The 21,098-nt window shown below is 39.2% G+C and overlaps 2 protein-coding genes and 1 non-coding gene across 3 annotated transcripts; all 3 read left to right on the top strand.

Moving 5' to 3' along the window:
- Positions 1 to 7,116: 7,116 nt before the first annotated feature.
- On the top strand, positions 7,117 to 11,484 carry LOC140766015 (large ribosomal subunit protein uL5). The gene is made up of 5 exons (XM_073105390.1): positions 7,117 to 7,249; positions 7,348 to 7,455; positions 9,629 to 9,671; positions 9,746 to 9,941; positions 10,966 to 11,484. Exons 1-5 carry the CDS (start codon positions 7,247 to 7,249, stop codon positions 11,162 to 11,164), a joined length of 549 nt encoding a protein of 182 aa, XP_072961491.1. The 5' UTR covers positions 7,117 to 7,246; the 3' UTR covers positions 11,165 to 11,484.
- Positions 10,682 to 10,775, top strand: LOC140766358 (small nucleolar RNA snoR1). Its single transcript, XR_012105398.1, has one exon. It is a non-coding gene; the product is annotated as a small nucleolar RNA snoR1 (small nucleolar RNA).
- Positions 11,485 to 18,247: 6,763 nt separating the features above from the next.
- On the top strand, positions 18,248 to 19,916 carry LOC140765410 (dof zinc finger protein DOF5.6-like). Its single transcript, XM_073104482.1, has 2 exons — positions 18,248 to 18,454; positions 18,767 to 19,916. The coding sequence occupies exons 1-2, from the start codon at positions 18,404 to 18,406 to the stop codon at positions 19,568 to 19,570; spliced, it is 855 nt and encodes a 284-aa protein (XP_072960583.1). The 5' UTR covers positions 18,248 to 18,403; the 3' UTR covers positions 19,571 to 19,916.
- The last annotated feature ends 1,182 nt before the right edge of the window (positions 19,917 to 21,098 follow it).

Below are 21,098 nucleotides of genomic sequence, written 5' to 3'. Positions count from 1 at the left end.
TTACAGTGTACAGTGTACTCATTCACAATGACGCAACCTCCATGCTTTCCGTGTTAAAAGGGTATAAACTATCCAGCAGACGAGCCTGAGCCAGCCGGCTCCGATTCTAAGTTCAGCTCGAAGCCTAAAAATAATTTTAGTGCCCTTAGTTTATTAAACACACCTTAAGTTTTATTAGATATATCATTTAGATCTTATATTCTAGGGATAATTTTTTTTTAACCCCTGAAACTATTACATTTAATACATAATAATCCCTAAACTATTAAAAATATCAAAATATCGCTAGGGTGTATAATAATAAAAGGAAATTAAAGAATATTTTTGATATGTTTTAAAGTAATGTAAACTAATCGGCAAGACTAAGAGAAATGAGTGCTTAGGAGATGATAACAGCATTTAAAACTTAGCTAAGAAATTTTATATATCATTTTCCACGTTAATGGTGTATTCGTGGTTTATAATAACCTTTTGAGAATGATCGTGATGTCCCAACTAATACCATTTAGGCACAAGCTTTCCATTAATATATGTCATTTTATGACTTTGGTGTGGAAATAAAAGTTTCCAATATATATCGTAATTATGTTGACCAACTCCTTTGACTTAATTCTTTGAACATTCTTTGACGTGGATATATAGAAAGCAAGGAGGAGAATAAATAGAAACCTCAATATTGGTAGTCATTGTCTCATGAAAGATACGTATTAAAAAAATACGTCAAAATATCGGACTTATAGCAGCTTTGTAGTCAATGTTATATGTTTATAGATTAGCACATTGACCTTGTTCGATTTCAAACCGATTTAAATATTTGTGTTTTGATTTCAATAGTATTAGGTGGCATCTTGACTTATAAGAGAACAAATGCAATACTTACGTTACATTTAATAGTGAAAGTTAGCAGAAAAACTCTAGGATTTAAGTTCAATTTTGAGGTGGGTATGGTTGATATCCTAAGTGGAGGACCTTAGACTTTTTGAAGTATGCTTCTAAACTTAATCACATGTATTAGCCCTTAGACTTATTTGCTTATCTGAAACCATCCATGGAGGTTGGTCCAAAGAAACTTTGAAGTCATAATTTGCTCATATTGTAGTCAAATAAGATATAATTTGGTTGTTTGTACTCCAGTTGGTTCTCCCTTGCTAGAGGGTGGTGGAATGAAGCTGGTCCAACCCAGAACACACCCTCTCTAGATCTCTACTCTTGACGATTTTGAACCTTGGATTGATATCCAAACAGAAGGCATTTTCCATGCCATCTAATTGGTTCCTTTATATGTTTTTTTTGTTGAAAGTGTCGGTGGTGATGGATGGGCTTTGTCCGAGAAAGAGATGGAGCTAAGCAATGACTTCCAATGGCTCTGCTAACTATGCGTCGATCCCATCTGCATTGAATGCATTTCCTAAAGTGGCTAAAGCACTTACGTTTCAAAGCCAAGTTGATAGTTAATTCGACTCGTACCTTATCACTTAGACACGATTATCGGGCAGGCCGGGCGGATTCAGATCGAATTTTTTGGATTAATCGGATTTAAGTATTTATTCATGGCCCGACTCACCAGTAACTCAGGCCGGACCGGGTTAGAATAGTCTAGCCCGTTATCGCTTGTCGGGCCGTGAGAGATCGGGCTAGTCGGTCGGGCCGGGCCGGCTCGACCACTAATCATTCGGCCCAACCCATATTCTAGCTATTTTTAGATTTTTTTTTTACTATTAGCTTATTTTTAAAAAAATATTTATGTTCCTCTATTTAAAAATAATAATAATAAATTAAAAAAATTTAATGTGTGCTTAAAAAAAATATTAAACGGTACAGTACCAAAATTTTAGTTAGTTTTTACTGTAGCAGAACGGATAAATACTATAGCAGAATGGGCGGGCCTAATTACGGGCTTTCGGGCCGGGTCGAGCGGCCAAAAAGTTGGCCCATGCCGCGTATGAGTAATTTGAGCTCGGGCCGGGCCGGGCTTAGCTCGATCCAAACCGGGTCGGGCACGAGCGGGCTGGGCTGTTTGATCAAGTCCATTATCACTTCATGGAAAGAGTAACATCTCGGTCTCCAGTTTCATAGCCATTGATGAGAAAGGATCAGTGCCTACTATTGCATATCCCAAGACAATATCGTTGTAACTCCAATTGTTGTTGTCCTCGATCCTCGAGGTTCGAATCTGACCAATAATTTTCGCAATGACAATGAACTCCCTAACATGACACCAAATTAATGGTGTTGCTTCTTCAATAGCTATTAATCTAAGACTTTCCACTTATAACTCAAATCTTCCTCAGTTTAATTACTTTCTTACGTAGTAGAATTTGATGTGGCATGAAATAAGTTATAAGGCTTCTGCTAATTTACCGTGGTGTGTAGTGTGCAATTTTAGTTGTATTATAAATTCGAATGATAAATTGGTTGTCTTTTTTTTTTTTTACTTACTCTGTTAATTCTGTTCATAATTTTGTATCCAAAGCTTCTTTGTTTGATTATTTTATTGTATTACCTTACAACTAGTATAATAATCATCATGGTGATGCTAGAATTCCAAGTAATCTCACTCATTTTTTGGTAAATCATACTTTTATCAATATGTTTTCTAACCTGACATATGGTAGAACACCCTTTGGTTTATGTCGATGCGGTCATTAAGTCTAGCCTCGCTCGCTCAACTCGCTCTCTCACACAAGCCAATGGGCGATAACCAGCTAAAATATTCTAGTAGACCTGAACCCGGCTCAGCCTAACCCACTCGTAGTCTGGCGAATATAGTCCTCAGCCTGATTGGCTGGGTGGGCGTAGCCCAAACCTGATCTGACCCACTCGATGATCATCTCTATGTCTAGGAAAGCTCTTGGACTGGATGGGTATCAAGAATATAAGCATTATTAGGATATTCTGAGTAAGGATCTCGTTAATCTTTTAATGCACTTCTAGTGCTTTATTTCCTATCTTGAACTTGGGGTACTCTTATCCTTAAGAAGGAGAATCTAACTAATGTTATAGATTATGAATCTATTTCCCTCTATAAAGTTAATTATAGAAATTTAGGCTAAGATTCTTGATAATATGATTTAGTTTATTTTGATATTTTTAGTTAGATATGAGTACATTACCTTCATTTTGAGGCATCGCATTCATGATAATATTGCTTTAGCTTAGGAAATTGACGTGTAATCAATGCACTTGAGTTTGAAGATATAAAGTAGATATCATGAAAGCTTACGATTAGTTAAATGGAAGGTTATCATGAGAATTATGAGCCACAAAGGTAGAGTTGGTCAAATGGCCCAACCCACCCATGCTCAGCTCAAATTGGATCGGACTATGCCTAGCTCAACCCGAGTTTGAATTGGTAGTGGGCGAGCAGCATAGGCCAGGCCTTTGCCCACCTGTAAGCTTGGCCTAAAAGCCCACCGACACCTCTTTCTCTCTCTCTCTCTCTCTCTCTCTCTCTCTCTCTCTCTCTCTCTCTCTCTCTAAATCCTAAATCATAAAAATAAAAGTAGCCGAGGTCTAAAATGAAAAACTAAACTAATAGAAGAGAAGAAAAATATCTTCTTCTTCTTCCATGGCTTGCCGTCACTCTAGAGATCACTCACCTCTGTTGTCATGAGCAAGAGGAAGAAGGCAAAGGCCAATCTAGATCATCCATGGCCTTTCTACTCTTCTCCTCTGTCTCCATCACAAGCTTGAGCTCCAATTTGAGCACTGCAATGTTATCTTAACTGGTTTGATGTGGCCTTTAAAATTTGGATGTACTTTAAGAGACCTTATCTCAAGCTTAGCCTCTTTAAGTGGGATTTTGGTTTGCTTAAGCTATTTGGTTTGCACGATGAGTAACTCAAGCATCTTCTTCTCAAATTCCCTCGCCTTCTTTAATTCACCTTCTAAAATCTCCACTTTAGTTTTGCCATTTGTTGAATTCTCTTAAAAGTTTCTATTTGAAAAGATTATCCATTTTATCTCTTCGAGCTCTTGTAGGGCTTGAGATTTCCCCTCATTTGCCTTCTTAAGATCTTCTTTGAGATCTGAAAAGCTTGCATGTTTGAAGCTTTAAAAGCCACAATAAAAAAAATAAAAAAAAAGAGGGAGGCTCAAGATCATAATGAGGTGTTGGGTGTAGATGACGGTTTCAAAGCAAATAGACTTGTGAATTGGGAGGGTAACTTTGATATGAATCTTGCCCAACTGAACCATTTAGCTCGACCACTCCAACCCAAGCCCGCTATCTCACGAGCCGATGGGCAGTAATATGTTAGACTATTCTAGCTTGGGCCAAACTACTTGTGGGTAAGCTAGAGAACAGAGCATCCAATCTGGTTGGCCTATTGGGCCTAGCTCACCCTGCCTGATGATCACCTCTACATAAGTGTTATGATAGTCTTTATGAATTGGATATATGATTGCATATTTTCTCTACTTTCGCTATTAGCATTTCTAAATGGTTTAAAGGAATAAAAATGGATCCAAAAGGCGAATCTCTTCTCCCCTCATTTATTTAATATATTTATTAAAATCTCTTCATCTCTTGTGAAGGAAGTAGTAGTGCTTAATAATGATATCCAATCTTTCAAAAGTATGATTGATTGTGTTATTGGTCACTTGATGTATGCTAGGGATTTGCTTATCTATATTAATGCTAATAATTTTTTTATAGTAATTTAATGATGACTTTATAAAAAACTTACAAACCTTCAAATCAACTTTGGTAAGTTGAAGTGTTTTTATCATTCCAAGCTCCATACTTTGAATAAAACTCTCTTATATACATATATAGTATGTCTGAAGTGAGTTTCCTCTTTAAATACTTAGGGTCAATATTTTTACCTAAGTTGTTTGCTTAACTTAGTGAGTTGAAAATGCGCTTCCCTATCCAAAGTGGGGTAGCTTTCCTTATTAACTTAGTTGTCTATTCAATGCCAATGCATCTCCTCTCTTCCTCATGGAAGCCTCTTGGTCTAATCGACTAAGTTGCTAAGCTATATATCTACAGAATTTTGAAAAAAGTCTAATTAATTTTGTGGTCTTAATTTAGTCGAACAGGATAAGATTATTGTCTAAAACAAGAGTAGCTTTATCATCTATGATTTATACACTATGCGTCTAGTCTGGCATTTGTGACTAAAAATATTCTTAAGATTTTAAATAGAGAAAATATGCTTTGAAGCAGTCTAGTAATGGCAAAGTATGAGGACCTTCACTAATGAAGGTTTTTGAGGCCTAGGAGTTGTACTTGGAGTTGGTGATTGATTTTTGTTTCCATGGTGGCCATTTGTACTACTCTTTTTAGAGTAGGTTTTGTAATTTGAGAATTTAATAGACGTCCTATAATTATAGGCACAAGATGTGTAAAATTTGTCTTAACGTTGTTTTCTAAGGTTTCAATAGTTCGTCATATCTTAAAGACACCGAAAAGAGTGACACAGATTCTCAATAGTTCTTTGGTGCATGTTTGGCCATTAAGAGCACAATTGACAATATTTGTTTTAAACTACATAAATACTATACATACAAAGTCGTTTACGTATAAAAAGAAGCCAACAAAATAATTATTTAACTTTTTTTTTAAAGATCAAAGAGCTAATATATTAGCCAGGAACACTTCAACCAATTGAACTAGCCAAAATGTCAAAAAATATAAGATGGAGCAAGATAATAGGGGTTTGATTGTCTTTCCGCAAACTACATATTGAGAGACAAATCTTACCCTTATTACCTATTAATTTGCACTGTGGTTATATTCTACATAAACATGAGAGAAAAATTATAGTATCAAAACATGAAGAAAGATTGAAAATTTCATCTATAAAAATTATTAATCTCTAAGGGCCAGGATCTTCCCCTCTCAGAATTTTAATCAGCTCAAGAAAATCAACCTCTATAACCACCTTAGCATTATCCTTTACCGAAAGACCCCAACTTGATTGCTCATGCTTTTGCCTATAGGACCGACCCAAAAGGGGTGGCTCCCAAGCTGCAACAAGGAAGAGTCCATCATTTTTCTTTAGGATGGCACCCGTCCCACCTTGGTAGCCATCCTTAGAGATAAGTGACCTAGCTTGGAGAGGGTCTTGTTCAATTAATTTATTTTATTACTCTAGGTGGAGGCATTTTCTTCTTTCACTTCACGTAGTCTTTAGCTAGCTGGAGCAATCTCTTAGCCACAACCTTGTGATTAGTTGCTTCACCACTAAACACCACAGGATTGTGGTCCTTCCACATGCCCCATAAGGCAGATGCTATCACAACTCAAACATATTGTCAGGCTGAGTTCGAGACTGATCAATTACTAGCCAATCACGTCTAGCCAATCCACCCAATTTCTTTGCAGCCTAAGGCCCTTGCTTATATAAGTCCATATCTCAAAGCTGTAATGACACACAAAAACAAGGTGTTCCGATCTCCCTAAAGAGACCACAAAGCCCACAATTGACATCCGACCCAATTTTGAGCACATGTAAGTAGGCTAGGCTCGAGTTGAAATTCTTTTCTGACATAATTTTCAACAAAACCTTCTAATTCTTGATGCAACAAGAAGGGTATAGAGGTGTTTCCACCCTTCCTATTGACTCGGGTCCTCAAGATTTCGAAAAGAGTAAATACAACATAATTTCGGCGACCCCTTTAGGTGAGGCTCCTATGCCCAAGCACAAGGGATGGCATCCCTAGCAGGATCGAGGAAGTCATAAATGCTACTTCCAAGCCTCCTTCCTTGATAAAGGGAGTGTCATTCTAAGCTGACCTAGTGATAAGGTTCATCAATATTAGGTTTTTTTATCCATAAGAGGCAAGTAAATAATCCAGGACGACCGATTCTACGAAATAACGAGTTATTTAACTTACCAATTCAGGGAGAAATTTAGGTTGTGATTATACTTGAGAAGGTGCTTTTCGTCCTCCTGTGCACAACTTTGGCCTCAAAGCTTAACTGGAGAGGTTTTTTATATCCTAGGCGGTTAATTAATGCATTTTAAAAAAAAAATGACCCGCTGTAAATGGATCTGATAACTTTGTTCGGATTCGGATCGGCCGGCGAACTAACGGGTCCACAGCGCCTCATTCTAATTGTCATCTGGTTCCTATTCGATAACCGTTCACTACAGATCCAACGGTTCACGTTGCATCTCTAATCGCACTGCAACCCTCACCATCTCCGTCCATAAATTCTCGCCTAGGGTTTTACTTCCTCGTGCTCTCTCCTCTCTGTTCCTTCTTGCTCTCTCTCTCTTGCGGCGCCTTCGCTGCCATGGTACGAATCGCTTCTCTCGTCCTCTTCTTTCTCATCCTCTATTCTTCGATCTCTCTTCGCCTCATGTGCTTCGGTTCTTTTGATGTATTGTTTGGTAGGCATCCGAGAAGAAGCTGTCGAACCCCATGAGGGAGATCAAGGTGCAGAAGCTGGTACTCAACATCTCGGTCGGAGAGAGCGGTGATCGTCTTACCCGTGCCGCAAAAGTAGATCTCTTTCCTTTTGTTGGATCGATTTTGTTACTGATTTATTGGCTCGAATTAGTGATATCGTAGACCGCTCGAGTGATTTAGACATTAAACCGCATTTTGATTGGATAAACTTTTTTTGCCTTTCTGACTTGACACCTTTGTGAAACTAGATATCTTCCCAGTGAAGATGTATTCTGTGATTTGAGTCAAAACTTGCTTTTTATACTAGTGCTGGCTGATGCAACTGGATTTCATTCTTCTTAATAGAAGCTTAAATTTAGTGGAGCAAGGGGTTAAAACGAAATATAAAGTTTTTTCTTTTTCTTTTTGACAATGATGGTATCTCTCTCTCAGGGAGTATAGGGATTGCCTGGTTTGATATTTATATTTATACATTTGATGCTTAAGCAAATTTGTTCATGTGCTTTACGTACAAAAAATTGAAGTACCAGATGAAGTTTGATGTGCCTACTATATATTATTTCATTTGATTGTACTAAAATTTGGGGAGAGTTTATACAAGAAATTAAATTTTGTACTGAATCTCAATAGTAATAGATTGTATAAGCTAGAAGGAATTTGGTGAATAAGATGCTTATTTTCATTTCCAGCCCGATAAATTGTAGTTTTTGGGATCAGCTTTCTGTTTTTTTTAATTTTTTTTTCTATAAAAAGGGGATCAGTATACTTGAGCAGTAATGTACTCTAACATACTCTGGTGGTTTCTCTAGAAGATGTGATTATAGAAGCACGTGAAAAGTTCATTGCGATGAGTCCTTGCCTCCTTTATGGCATGACTCAAGGCGCAAGGAATCTGCCAGATGATTTGATACCAAACATCAAGGCTATATTTAGGAAGGGAATTGCTTGGGGTATATATATTAGTCACTTTGCCTTGACTAGGGGGTGTGCAAACTAGCCAAGCTTGCTAGATCGGCTTGGCTTGAAATAATCAAAAGGGGAGCTTGAGGTTGGCTGGACCTTGGCCTGGTTTACTATCAAGCTGACTCAAAATCAGCTCATTAAGCTTGCTACATGATTTAGTAAAACAGCATAGCTACAAGGATGGGAATGTGAACCAGAAGTATTTATAAAGAGAGATAGAGATGGAAACAGGAGGTAATATGCGTCATTGGGTTGAAAAGAGAGAAACTCAAGTGGGTTTATTCTGTGAGTTAGGTTCTCCATAGGGGTTCAAATGCTAGTCGTTGATATTTAATAATGACTCATTGATTTCCGTGGTGGTTCTCTACACCTTAGTCGTACGAATTGTTAGCCTATTCTTGTGAGATGGTAGTAGTTCATCTGTGGCATGCATTTACCTATTGGGCTTTGGCTTTCCACCTACCGAGGTAAATTATGAAAGAGGTTGAAGTTTTGTCGATGAATTTCCTTTTGGGGGGCGCAAATTCTAGGCAAAATATTTGGGGGAAGCTTGACAATATTGAACAGCTATGGCAATTAATGAGGTTAAGTTGTTACTTTATCCCCTTTCTAAACAGACTGACAACCTATTATGGTGCTTTTGTTTATTACATTGTTGCATATTTATGGGTATTATTGGACACATTTTTTCATGACACTGGTTTAGAGAATAACTGGTTTTACTGTTCAGATGTTCCAGTGATTATTTTTTCATCAGTCAGCAGAAAAGCACAAATAGTTATTATTAGCTTGATCTTGTGCTATTTTTTCTTTTTTCAAATCAAGTATCTCCTCTAGATTAAGTGTTACTTTTGAGATGTGTTTTAAAAATGAAGTTTTATTTTGTTTAAATATGTAAAGAATTTAATCCAAGGAAGGTATATAAAATGTACTTAGAAGAAAGGAAGGGGATATTAGATGACTTTTGAGAACCAATGGGCAGAGGTCCAGCAATTTCAAGCAGATTGTCAAACTCTTTTCTTTTTCTGTGATGATCTGTCTTTGGATTATGAACATTATTTTGTGCCATTTATCTAGTTTGCCCTTCTGGATGCTTTTCATCAATTTTAGAGTGTTCTTGAAAGATATTATCAGTACGTGCTTGTAGAATTATGGGTTATCATCTTTTAAAGTGACTAAACACAAATTTTATCTGCTGCTATGTTGTTAAATATATCTTTACTGAACTTCCGTGATAGCACGTATTCTTATGCCTTATAAGGGTATTTAGCTCAGTACTAATCTGTCTTAATCTGTTTTTCAGGTGTTGGAACAATTGAGCGGACAGACTCCTGTATTTTCTAAAGGTCACTAAGTGAACATTGTACTGTCTTTTTTTTGCTTATGTATGCATGGATACTAAAACCCTCATTTTCTGCAGCCAGATATACTGTTCGGTCTTTTAGTATCCGGCGCAATGAGAAGATTGCTTGCTATGTCACAGTCAGAGGAGATAAGGCTATGCAACTTCTTGAGAGTGGCTTGAAAGTAAAAGAATATGAATTGCTGAGGCGGAACTTTAGTGAAACTGGGTGTTTTGGCTTTGGCATTCAGGAACACATCGATCTCGGAATCAAGTACGTTATCACAGAATATATTGACATTTTATGATATTTGAAAAGTTTGACATATATTAGCTACAATGGGTTTGATCTTTTTCTGCTCATACGCATCTATTTAGATTTCAGAACCATCTTGCTGATATGACACGTATAGGTTAGACACTTCTAAAATCTCAACATAGAACTAATGGCTTGATTGCAAGTCTACATAAATATGCTTGCATTGGGGTATTAATGTGCATGCTAGTGATGAAGGCAAGCATGTGCAAGACTTCAGATTTCCTCTTCGCCCTACGATGATTGATATTTATTTTGCTATTTTGTTATTTACTTAAAGGAGGGGAAGAGTGGCCTGCTTGAAGTGAGCTACACACTACTTCTAGCTTTTTGTTGAATCTGTATTTCTTCTTTTACTTGATGTGGATAAAAGAGTTTCTCCCATGGTTCGAAGTTTTGGTTTTGCCCCTGAGAGAAAGACTGAAATGGAATGGGTTTTAGTCTATTTTGATCTAAAATAAATATCAAAACCAGAATCTTGATAGTTTTGGTCTTTGGACCTTTTGGCCTTAACCAATGAGTTTCAGCTTTAGTTTTTGTTAAGTTTCAGCTGTTACTGTTCTGTCTTGGTTGAAACAACAAAGTACAAACCATGGTTTCTCCGAGTACTTTTTTGGCAGTGCCTTGTTATACTGCAGCACTAAATCACTGCTTTTTTAGTTACCTACGGCTCTTTATTATCAGTCATAAACAGGGGCTGCTGTGATGAGTACTGCTTTCTTCTGACACCTCTTGTATGAGAAGGGTTTTCAAAGAGGCCCTTTGCTGAGCAGTTTTGCAACTCTCTGAGCTCCCTTACTGCTATTAACATACTACTGTGAGAATGAGATTCTTTTTGTGTAAAATTGCTGGTTTGCTTGTGTACAAATTGAATGAAGCCTCTTATTCTTTTTTCATGCTGAACAAAGTTTCTGCCAAGCCCTTTTAGATTAGTTCAGTTGAATTATACATTGGCACAAATTCTTACAAAATTGTTGGCCAGGTACGACCCTTCGACTGGCATATACGGGATGGACTTCTATGTTGTCTTAGAGCGGGCTGGTTACCGGGTGGGTAGACGCCGTCGCTGCAAGGCTCGCGTTGGAATTCAGCACAGGGTCACGAAGGAGGATGCCATGAAGTGGTTCCAAGTCAAGTACGAGGGTGTGATACTAAACAAGTCCCAGGCAACTACTTCATAGGTGTATGAAGCTGTTAAATGATTTTGGGGGTTGTTCTATTTACTCTTATATGACCTCTTTGTTCCAGTCAAGTGTTCAGTACTTTTGCTCTTTCCAAGAGTCAGTTTTGTTTGAGTTTTATTATTAGATACTGCTTTTTGAATAGCTCTTTAGGATAATGAAGTCTGCTCTTATAATGCTATTTGGAGCCTTCAGAATTTCTGAAGAACTTTCTTCTGCTAGCTCTTAGCTCTTTGTGGTGACAAATGCAACTATCATTTTATAGCTTGCAAGAATTTAAGCATGGCGGGTACCTGCCCAGTTATTTCCTTGTTATGCAATTATTCAGTCTGATATATATTTTGCTAATTGCTATTCCAACTGAATGCTTTGGGATCTTAATTCCTGAAAAGTTTAGGCTTCAGGAGTGGGGGCCAGGTGATGAATTTTCTGGCAGCTTTGCTGTTTAGTCTTGTTTACTCTGCACCAGTAAGTCATTAAATTGCAAAATCATTACACGTATTAGGGGATATCCTCCCACGCCTGCAGAGATAGTCATCTATCCTTCCATCTGTTTTGTTATGGTAATTGCTATTTGAGTATTTGTGCTTCCATAGGTTTGCTTAATTGCTTCTCCGAGGTCATGTAGCAATTATTATTTGGATGCTTTTATTCCCCTTGTGTGAAGTCACCATCATCTACATTGTCAATTTATTTTAATCTATTTGAATGTTGATTGAAAGATACCCTGCCTGTGTCATTCATACTTATCAAGCCACCTTGTGCTTGCTTATTGGAAGAAACCATCCTTGGTACCTATTCTTTTCTTGAATAGAATCAACTCTAGGAGTGGAGATATGATATTGCAGTGTATGTAGCTTCATTGCAAAATCGAATAACAGCAGGAAAAATGCCATAAGACAAAACAATTCCTTCCCATCTGTTCTTGATTTTTTTTTTAACCAGGAAAACATGGAGGATGAAGGCCATCCCTCGTTTGACATGTAAAATGCTATCCAGCAGATATGAGAGTCCAAATCTTCCATCACTCCTTAATATACAAATAGAATACAAGAACCCATCAAACTAGCACAGACGAGCCAAAAGAAAAAGTACGACACGAACCTACTGGGAAGAGATGGAGCCTTTCAATGTTGCCTGCCTGCCTGCCTATCAATCATTTACCAGGTCTTATTTCAATGAATGAAGTAGGCATGGCATCCGTTCTTTTCCCTCCACTTCCTGGATGTTTGAAAGCAGCAGCGTTAGCCTTCATTCCAACACCATAACCTGCATACCTCTGGTCTCCCTTGGCTTCCATTCTTCCTGCGGCCACCGGGGCAGGAAGTTTCACCGCAAAGCCACCGCTCTCTACGTCGTCTTTGGCGACGTGCGTGGCTCTCGGCTTCGACAGACGGCGAGCGCAGAGCCGTCCGAGGACACATGCAATGATCGCAAGAACGGCGATGACAGCCAGAACGACGAACACCGGCCCGAACGAGCCCGTCGAGCCGGCGGCCGCGGCCCGGGTGGAGATGGACTGTGGATAAACCGTTGGCTGGGGCAAAGAAGACATGCTGAACTCTAAATTCTCTACACTGAGCAAGTGTTGTAATGCCTAAGAAGGTGTTCTTTTTATGGTTGAGCTAAAGAGTAAAGGTGTCTGCATATGTTGCTTTGAAGGGGTATGATGATGGCATTGCTCTGTCTTCCAGGTATTTGGTAATGCTTTGACGTTTGAACGCTTGGGAAGGAGAGAAAGCGTGGCTTTGGAGCCTTTGAGAGCTGTAGGACTGCGAATAATTTCGTACCAAGAATTGCATTGGATCGAGGAGTGGGGGCAGTCCATCGATTTTGATTCTCTACTTTGGCAGAGTGGACCAGCCTCACTCTTTCAACTTTTCTTTGGCTTGTCTGGCTAATCGAAACATTATAACCATTGAGCCCAGGATGTTGTCTAGCTCCAAAATATATTCATATTCATGGGGGTATTTTTTAACCAAAAGACTTTAGAGATATAGTTAGAAATAAAAATGTTACTATGATTCCTTTCTTTATGTATCTGATCGTCATCTTTTCATATACCACATATCATTTAAAATGACACTGTAAAGAACTCATAACACTACCTTGTATTTAAGATGGACACATAAGCTTGTCTTATTATTTCTAACTATCTGAATATATACTCCTTCTATTAATTTGATTCGGACAGATTAAATAGTGCTAATTGAAATATATATGTGTATTAATGTTGGGTGCAACGTAGGATACTCAATAAGCATTCTTCCATGGATAATAACAGTGAATGTGATGCTATGCTTACAAAGTTTGTTTGTATTGGAAACAACTTAGCAACCCTAGAGAGTATCTTTTCATATATTGGGATTCCGTCTAAGCCAACCTGGGTTGGCCCGGACGCATCATCCAATTAGAGATAAAAATAAATTGGATGCACATTGGATATGATTCATATTTTTTATTCGGATATAGATATAAGACGATTAACAAATTTTAAATTCATATCTTAACAAAATGGATATAAATAAATTTTTGAATACGAATCGGGTAATATCCGAATAGACAATCGGATCTTAAACGAATATGATCGTATTCTAAACAAATTATGATATTTTTTGGACATAATTAACACAAAATACTACGAGCTAAAAATTAAAGTTAGCAAAATCGATATCTACAAATAATATATAACATATCGTAAGTAACAAATATTTACTATTTAAATAAGCAAACTCGAGATGTATCTGTTTCTGTATCTGTATCTATCTGAGTTTTTTTTTTAAAAAAAATCTATTCATATCTAAATCCGTATCTAGGTCAAGTAGAAATTTTTTATTCGAATCTGATCTGAATAAGATCGCATAGCGGGGTGGGTCAAAGTTCATCCGATCCATTTTCGCCACCATTGCCAATACATCACTCACACATATTTCTATAACTCCGACCTATCTCGCTAACATCCTGCGTCCTTCTTATTCTTTTTTAGGTGCGAATCGGAGCTGTCGAATATGCACAACTAATTCGTAGACAGCCATTCAAACGAATCAACAAGGGTTGGATGATTGGAAACCGTGCTCATCTTTACACACCTCACAACTATCTTTATTCAGTATAGGTCATCTGTAGCATGTTCTCAGGGAACATTATTTTTTGCATCAAATATTTTTCTTTTAGGTTTATGGGATTCAGCATTGCAGAGTAGAGCTGGATGAAGGTGGCTTATAATGCTAGATTCGAATCAAAAGTAGAATTAAAATAGTTGGTGTGGTCTATTCCTGCTTTTCCCCACTGTAGTCTTTTGTATTGGTGAAGCTCTTCTATTCTAGTATATATGGAAGCTCCTTTGAGGAGATTCTTAGACTAGTGAGTTGCCTTCTTCTCTGATCTCCAAAGACCACCAATTCATAATTCAAATTTTGAAGATACAATGAATCTCTCGGGGTGGGAGTTCCCAGAAATGATGAGGAGCTCCACACATTCATGGCGTCTGCAGGGAAAGGACTCAAGGAGTCCCTTTATTTTGAACTTTTTGAGAAGGAACAAGTAGTAGGTAAAACTAATTAGGATTGCCCAAGGGGATTAAGGAACAAATAGGGCTATGAATTATGATATCTTTTTCCTGATTTAATGTTATTCTAATAAAAATGCATTTTTAATCATGGGTTCAGAATACTTATAAATTTAGATTTCTCTTCTTCTATGTATGAAAGAGATTCAACTTTGTAATATATTTTCTATAATTGAGACTGCCAATGTGAGAAGAGAGAAACCTAAATTATAAATATTTTAAATCTGCTATTTAGTATTTCATGGAAAAGGGTCTAACTATAACAACTAAATCCTAGCAAGGCCTGATATGAGTCAAATAGACTTAGGGCTAGGTTGGGCCAGAGTTAGGCTTAATGTGGCTCGGGATGAGCTCATGCCTATTTGCTAGATGGAAAACTAATTTAGGCGAAGAGTACATTGTATTTTGTATTTTATTGGATACTAAGAAACTATTTGGTTCCTTGGATGTCAAAATACTGCTTACTCTCATGCATAACTTTTCTCTCCCATGCACTAGCCCTAATTTTGTTAAGGATTAGCATAGGTCTTTCTCTCCTACCACAGAGGGGCTTTTCCTCGCGCTGGCAAGCTTTCCTCCTCCCTTCTCCTAACCTGAGTGGCTAGGAGAGGAGAGAGAGACCTTCTACCTCTTATTCTCGTTCCTTTTTCTCATTCCTTTTCTCCTCTCCCCACTAAAACTTCCTCTCTGCCTCAATTGTTGCTTGTTTTTTTTTTTACCGACTATCGTCCTCTATCTCTTGCCTTCCTCCTCTATCTTTGTTGTACACACACACACACACACACTCTTTGCCAAGCTTTTCTTCCCCATCATTTGTCAAGGTCCTTTTCCATGCTCACGTTCCACCCCCTATTAGATATGTGTTTTTGTTGCCACTACTTGTTGGGTCTACACATTGTCGCTTTCCTGTTTGATCTAAGCCTCACTATTGAATCTGAGCCTTGTCACTGCTCCCTTAGCATATTCAGGCCCTGCCATCTCTTTCCCCATCTTCCTCCTTCGAGTTCACCTCCTTCCTCGACATCATTCAACTCCCATCCTTCTGCCAACATTATTCTCTCCCCTTTTCCACCCACTCTCGTCATTTATGTTGCAAATGCGTTGTAATCGTTGCCGACCTCCCCTCTCTAATTTCTAGCATATCAATCGCCATGTTGGTTTGCCGTGTCAATGCTTTTGCAAGATGTGGGTCTAGGACTCGTACACAATAGTAGGTTGTGCTTCTCAACATTTTGACTCGTATGTTCTGGGCGTTGTTGGAATCTTGATAACGTGCCTTTTGAGACTTGTTGAATCTGATTTTCTTTGCTCTGCCCTACTATTGGGTTTAGGATGTTGTATTTTCCTTTCTTATTTTTTACTCTAGGAAGGAGATCTTATATCTTTCTACTTTTGCAGATTCTTAGGACTGTGTTTTAGATTACCAAATTGATGAAACTTGCGGGCTAATTTGAGGCTCTTATCCTATGATTTTGCGAGGGCCATTTTGTATTTTGATTCATATCTGTGTCATTAGCATTGCATTGATATTTTGCTTTATTTACAGTGTTATTTATTATAGGCATAAGTGTGAGACTTATGTTAAAGAGTTGCCGCGCTTTTCCCCTCCCTTCTGTGTATCGTGCTGTATTATTGTAATTTCTGGATATTAATAAATTGCTCTAGACTACGGGTTTTTCTTAAAAGTAAAAAAACATTGCTTCTATAATTTTAAATAAGAAAACAAAAATAATATTCATATTTCACTAGAATGCATAGTTGATTTTTTTTTAAAAAAAAAATATATATAAATTGCACTTTATCCCTCATGGTTTGACTTGATTACATAAAACCTCTATGTAATTTAAATTCAAAGGACTTAACCATTGTGGTCAGAAATAAAGTGCAACAATTTACTATTAACGGAAAGATAAAAATGATGATAATTTCAGCTCTGTGAATAATGCCTTACTTTTGGCGGGATAAATTGGTCAATAACTAGTACCATTAAATATAATTAAAAAAAAAAATTACAGTGTCACGTTAGTCTAGACGACGAGAGAATTAAATACATACGTTGAAAATGCATGGAATGTCGTGCAACCAGATTAGTACCATTGTAGCCGTAATATGTTATTGTCCTCGTATACACCCAAATGTCCCCCTAGTAAATTCCGTGATGTTCCAAAACTAAGATATTATGTGCTTAAATTTATTTTTTGAATAAATATTTAAGCTTGGAAATTGGTTCTAAGCAATTTCGTGATGTTCCTAAAATCCCATGCCTCTCTCAGTTCACTTTGCTTTCGACCTCATTGGGCTCATCTTGGGCCCAAGGCCCAGATCCAATTAACAGGGGTGGGGGGGAGCCGCCAATATCCTCGCAGAAGTCACGCGCGAGGCACGTGGCAGGCATACAGCGTCGGGCACGACCGCGACCACCATCGGCCCAGGAATGCTGCGCGTCGAAAGCGACGTGAGATCGTCACGCGCCGACGCGCTGTCTCGGCCGGCACCTGCCGACACCAATCCCCGTACGGAAGCGAGGATCCGCTACCCATCCTCGAACATCAAACACCAAGCCGACCGTCCCTCTTTCCCCCTCCCTCCCTCCCTCCATCCCTCCCTCCCATCTCGGGTGCTGCGAAACTGGGAATCGATACCTTGCTTGTGAGAGTCGAAGGAGAATAAGAGCACAAAAATTAAAGCTCATATTATCAAAAAGAGACAGAGAGGGGAGAGGGGAGAGGGGAGAGAGGAGAGAGGGGGACTTCTTCTTGCGATGCCTCCTTTTTGTCTCTGTCTGTGACTTCGAGAAGGAGGAGGAGGGAGTTGTCGGGTCCCACCTGGAGTGAACTTTCGGTTTAGTTCCGCCCTTTATTACGAGTACCAATATATTCCACCCCTCATGGCCCTTATACGAATCCACTAGCCTTGCCTTGCCTCATGTCCGTTATACTCCCTCAGCTACTGCCTACTAGCCTTGGCTCGGCTTAATTTCGATTACAGAGCCATTTAAGATTTATTTTACCAAAAAAAAGGAAATAAAAATAATAATTAAATATAGCAGTCATAACAAAATATAGACTATTTATTTATTTTTTTTAAGTATATTTTCTTGTTGTGGGGGTTGGGGGAGAAAAACAAAAAACAAATAGGTTACGTGGCAATTCAGAAATGAGGCCCATTACTGAATACAATTAAAAAAAAAGGCCGACAAAATCTGGAGGAGTTGTAGCTGAGCCATGTGTAGTAGTAGCAGTAATGTAGCCAGTGAGCCAAAAGCCGATTATTAGAAGCGGCCTATAGGCTATAGGCCTATACAAATTGCATGGTGATGGTATGGATGGATGGATTGATGGTGTGTGGGGTTGGGTGGGTCTTCGGTCTTCCTGAGGGTCCGACAAGGTGTGGCCCACCATCACCCTCAGTGACCACAGCTTATCTGCTGCTTTGCTGCATGCTTCGCCACCTTTTCCTCCCTTCTTATTCCCACCTCTCCCCATCTCAACCTCACCAACAACCCAATATCATATCTCCCTCTCCTCCTCCTCCTCCTCCTCCTCCTCCTCCTCCTCCTCTCTCTCTCTACTTCTCTACTCTACTCCCATCAGCAAATCTTTAGAGATATAAATATAGATAGCACATCTAAATTAAGTTAGCTAGCTAGGTTTCATAAATTCTCTTGTCAAATGGCTGCTACTTCAATGCATATCTGCATGGACAACTCTGATTGGCTCAAGGTAAGCAAGATTTTTGGGTAGAAATGAGTCGGAGAATTAACTAGGAACTAGTGAATTCCCATGATAAGTTAAATGTATTCATTTTTTATATTTGTGATGCTTTTAAGGTTTCCCAATGTCTTGGTTTTGATCCTTCTCAGCTGCTGTGAAGGCATATTTATTTTAATTTTACTTACATTTTATTGTTTTAATTAAAGGGAGTTTCTTGAGACTCTACTAGCTAGTTTTGTTACTTTGGCACTGGGATGTAAGTTGACGCATGCATATGAATCAATCAACCAAATCACACGCATTCCGATGCATGCAATGCAGGGTATAGATCCCGAGGACGGCTTGATGGATCCTTCCTTCCCATCCACCGACCTACTCACGTGCACGCGGCTGGCGCAGCCTACGCCGCCGCCTTGTTCCGGCGGCCTAGACCGGAGACTCCGGCCGCAGCAAGAGCAAGCTTTGAAGTGCCCGAGATGCGACTCCACCCACACCAAATTCTGCTACTACAACAACTACAGCCTCTCCCAGCCCCGATACTTCTGCAAGACCTGCCGCCGCTACTGGACCAAAGGCGGCTCCCTCCGCAACGTCCCCGTCGGCGGCGGCTGCCGCAAGAACAAGCGGCCCCCCGTCTCCAAGAAACCCTCCGTCGACAGTAGCACTCACCACCACCGCCCCACCGCCGCCGACCTCCACCTCTCCTTCTCCGACCTCCAATTCTCCCACTTCGACCCCGCCTCCGCCTCCGCCTCCGCCTCAGCCGCGGTCGCGGACCTCAGCTTCATCGAGTGCAAGTACAATCCTTTCATGCTAGGGGGGTCCAGTAGGCAGTTTTTGTTCAGCGGAGGTGACTTGGGTGGCGTCGGAAATGCCAGCCCCGGCTTCGCAAACGCCACCGGATTCTCCTTGGCGCTGCCCTTCGGGGCGACTGGCGACCACAATGATGCTGCGGTGGCAGCGGCGGCGGCGGCGGAGGTGAAGCTGAGAGATCAGCGGATCCTGGGGATCGATTGGGACGAGCAGCGGTGCGCGGACGTGGGGCGGGAGCCGGTCGGGTACCCAAACGGGCTCGGACTGTGGGCCGGGATGATCGGCGGGCACGGCCACCCGGCGGCCATATGAAGTAGTAGCTAGGAGTGGCTTGTAGTGTAGTTCCTGATGGTGGTATTGTTAGGAGAAGGACTGTTTTGCCATTTCATCTTTTGAATGCTTCTTCTGTCTTTCCCTCCAAAGTGGTCCCAAATTGCATTCATGAGTTGGAATGTTGAGTGTTGATTGGGATCATTATTAGAAGATTGGAGTGGTTTAAGTACTTTTGATGTGCTTTCTTTCTTTTATAGTAGTCCTTTTGTCATCTTTGTGCTTAGTTTACTTTGTTGTTTTAGCTCTCATCTTTGCTTTCTTCAGCTTGCAAATGAGTAACTTTGTTAGATCTAAAGCAAACGAATCAAAATCGAGAGGAAAAAGAAAGAACACACAGATTTACGTGGTCTGGCAATTCTGAACTTATGATCAATTTCTGGTTTTCTTTTTCTACTTCTTCTTCTCATGTCGAAGATCTTGAAACGTTTGAACTTTAGCTAGAACAAACTTCTCAATCATTACAACTGCAAACACCGATTAGATCCTCTATCTACTAACTCACATACTGTTATAAAAGCTTAAACCGTTAGAGAACAGTGAATCTTATCTTTGACGTTGCCTAATTCTGGACCAACAAACACCAATTAGACCTTCTATCCATCCTAGCGTAGCTGGATAACCTTTCAACTTGAGTTTGCTTGTAGGTCCACAGGGTTTGATGTATGAGAGCTTCCAATTAGGGGAGGTACTTGCATTTCCTAAGCTAAAGCTTGCAACTCTAAGCATGATGATGCATGCTTTTCAAAAGATTTAAGTAGCACTGTAGATTTAATCTATATCAGAGTTACATAGACCAATTCACCTGATCTGGAAAAGGGGTTTGGCTACGAAAGAGGACGAAGAATCATGAGGAACATCATGTTGGTTATGATATCAACACATGATGTACTACTATGTTTTTCCTGACTACATTTAGGATATTTCCAAGAAATTCCAGTGCTGCTGTTCTGTAGTCCTTTTATCATCATTCATATATACATATATATAAATAAAGGTTAAGATTACCTTTCTTCTTCTTCTTCTTCTTCTTCTTCTTCTTCTTCTTTTTTTCACTTCAGATTGCTTAATTACACTGTTGCTGCTCCATTTAGGTTAACTAAAAAAAGACTTCTAACATCTCATGAGGTGGACTTGCATAGATTCAGGAAGAGAAAACTCCAATTAGTCAAATTGATATCCTCGAAAATCTGCATGTCAACACATCCTAATCTTATTGCAGACGGCAAAATCTATACTAAATCTTAGCTTTTTTTCTTTTCTTTTTTTTTTGACTTAACAAAGAAGTCATTGATGGTGAAGATTACAAATAAAATTCTTTTGTCCCTATGGACCACTTGATCATACAAATCTGATACATAAATTGACACGTCTGTCGGTAGAAATTAATCGGCACGACGGTTAAGTCTGGATCATGAGATACACAAAGGAACGTGTAGTTTTCTAGCTTAGCAACCTTGATAGTGGCAGTATGAATTGATCAGTAGATTCAGTAGATTGAAGAGGGGGA

This window comes from Typha angustifolia, chromosome 8 (genome assembly GCF_048772165.1).
Source record: "Typha angustifolia cultivar Huaian chromosome 8, ASM4877216v1, whole genome shotgun sequence".
NCBI classification, from domain to species: domain Eukaryota; kingdom Viridiplantae; phylum Streptophyta; class Magnoliopsida; order Poales; family Typhaceae; genus Typha; species Typha angustifolia.
Note: the sequence above shows the minus strand (reverse complement) of the source record. Positions and strands in the feature narration are given on the sequence as shown.

Excerpts from the sequence above, each read along its gene's own strand:
- LOC140766015 (XM_073105390.1), top strand. Across the intron at positions 7,456-9,628 it reads GTCTTACCCGTGCCGCAAAA|GTGTTGGAACAATTGAGCGG; the intron begins GTAGATCTCTTT and ends TCTGTTTTTCAG. Across the intron at positions 9,942-10,965 it reads CACATCGATCTCGGAATCAA|GTACGACCCTTCGACTGGCA; the intron begins GTACGTTATCAC and ends ATTGTTGGCCAG.
- LOC140765410 (XM_073104482.1), top strand. The coding sequence starts at position 18,404 with ATGGCTGCTACTTCAATGCATATCTGCATGGACAACTCTGATTGGCTC. Across the intron at positions 18,455-18,766 it reads ACAACTCTGATTGGCTCAAG|GGTATAGATCCCGAGGACGG; the intron begins GTAAGCAAGATT and ends CATGCAATGCAG.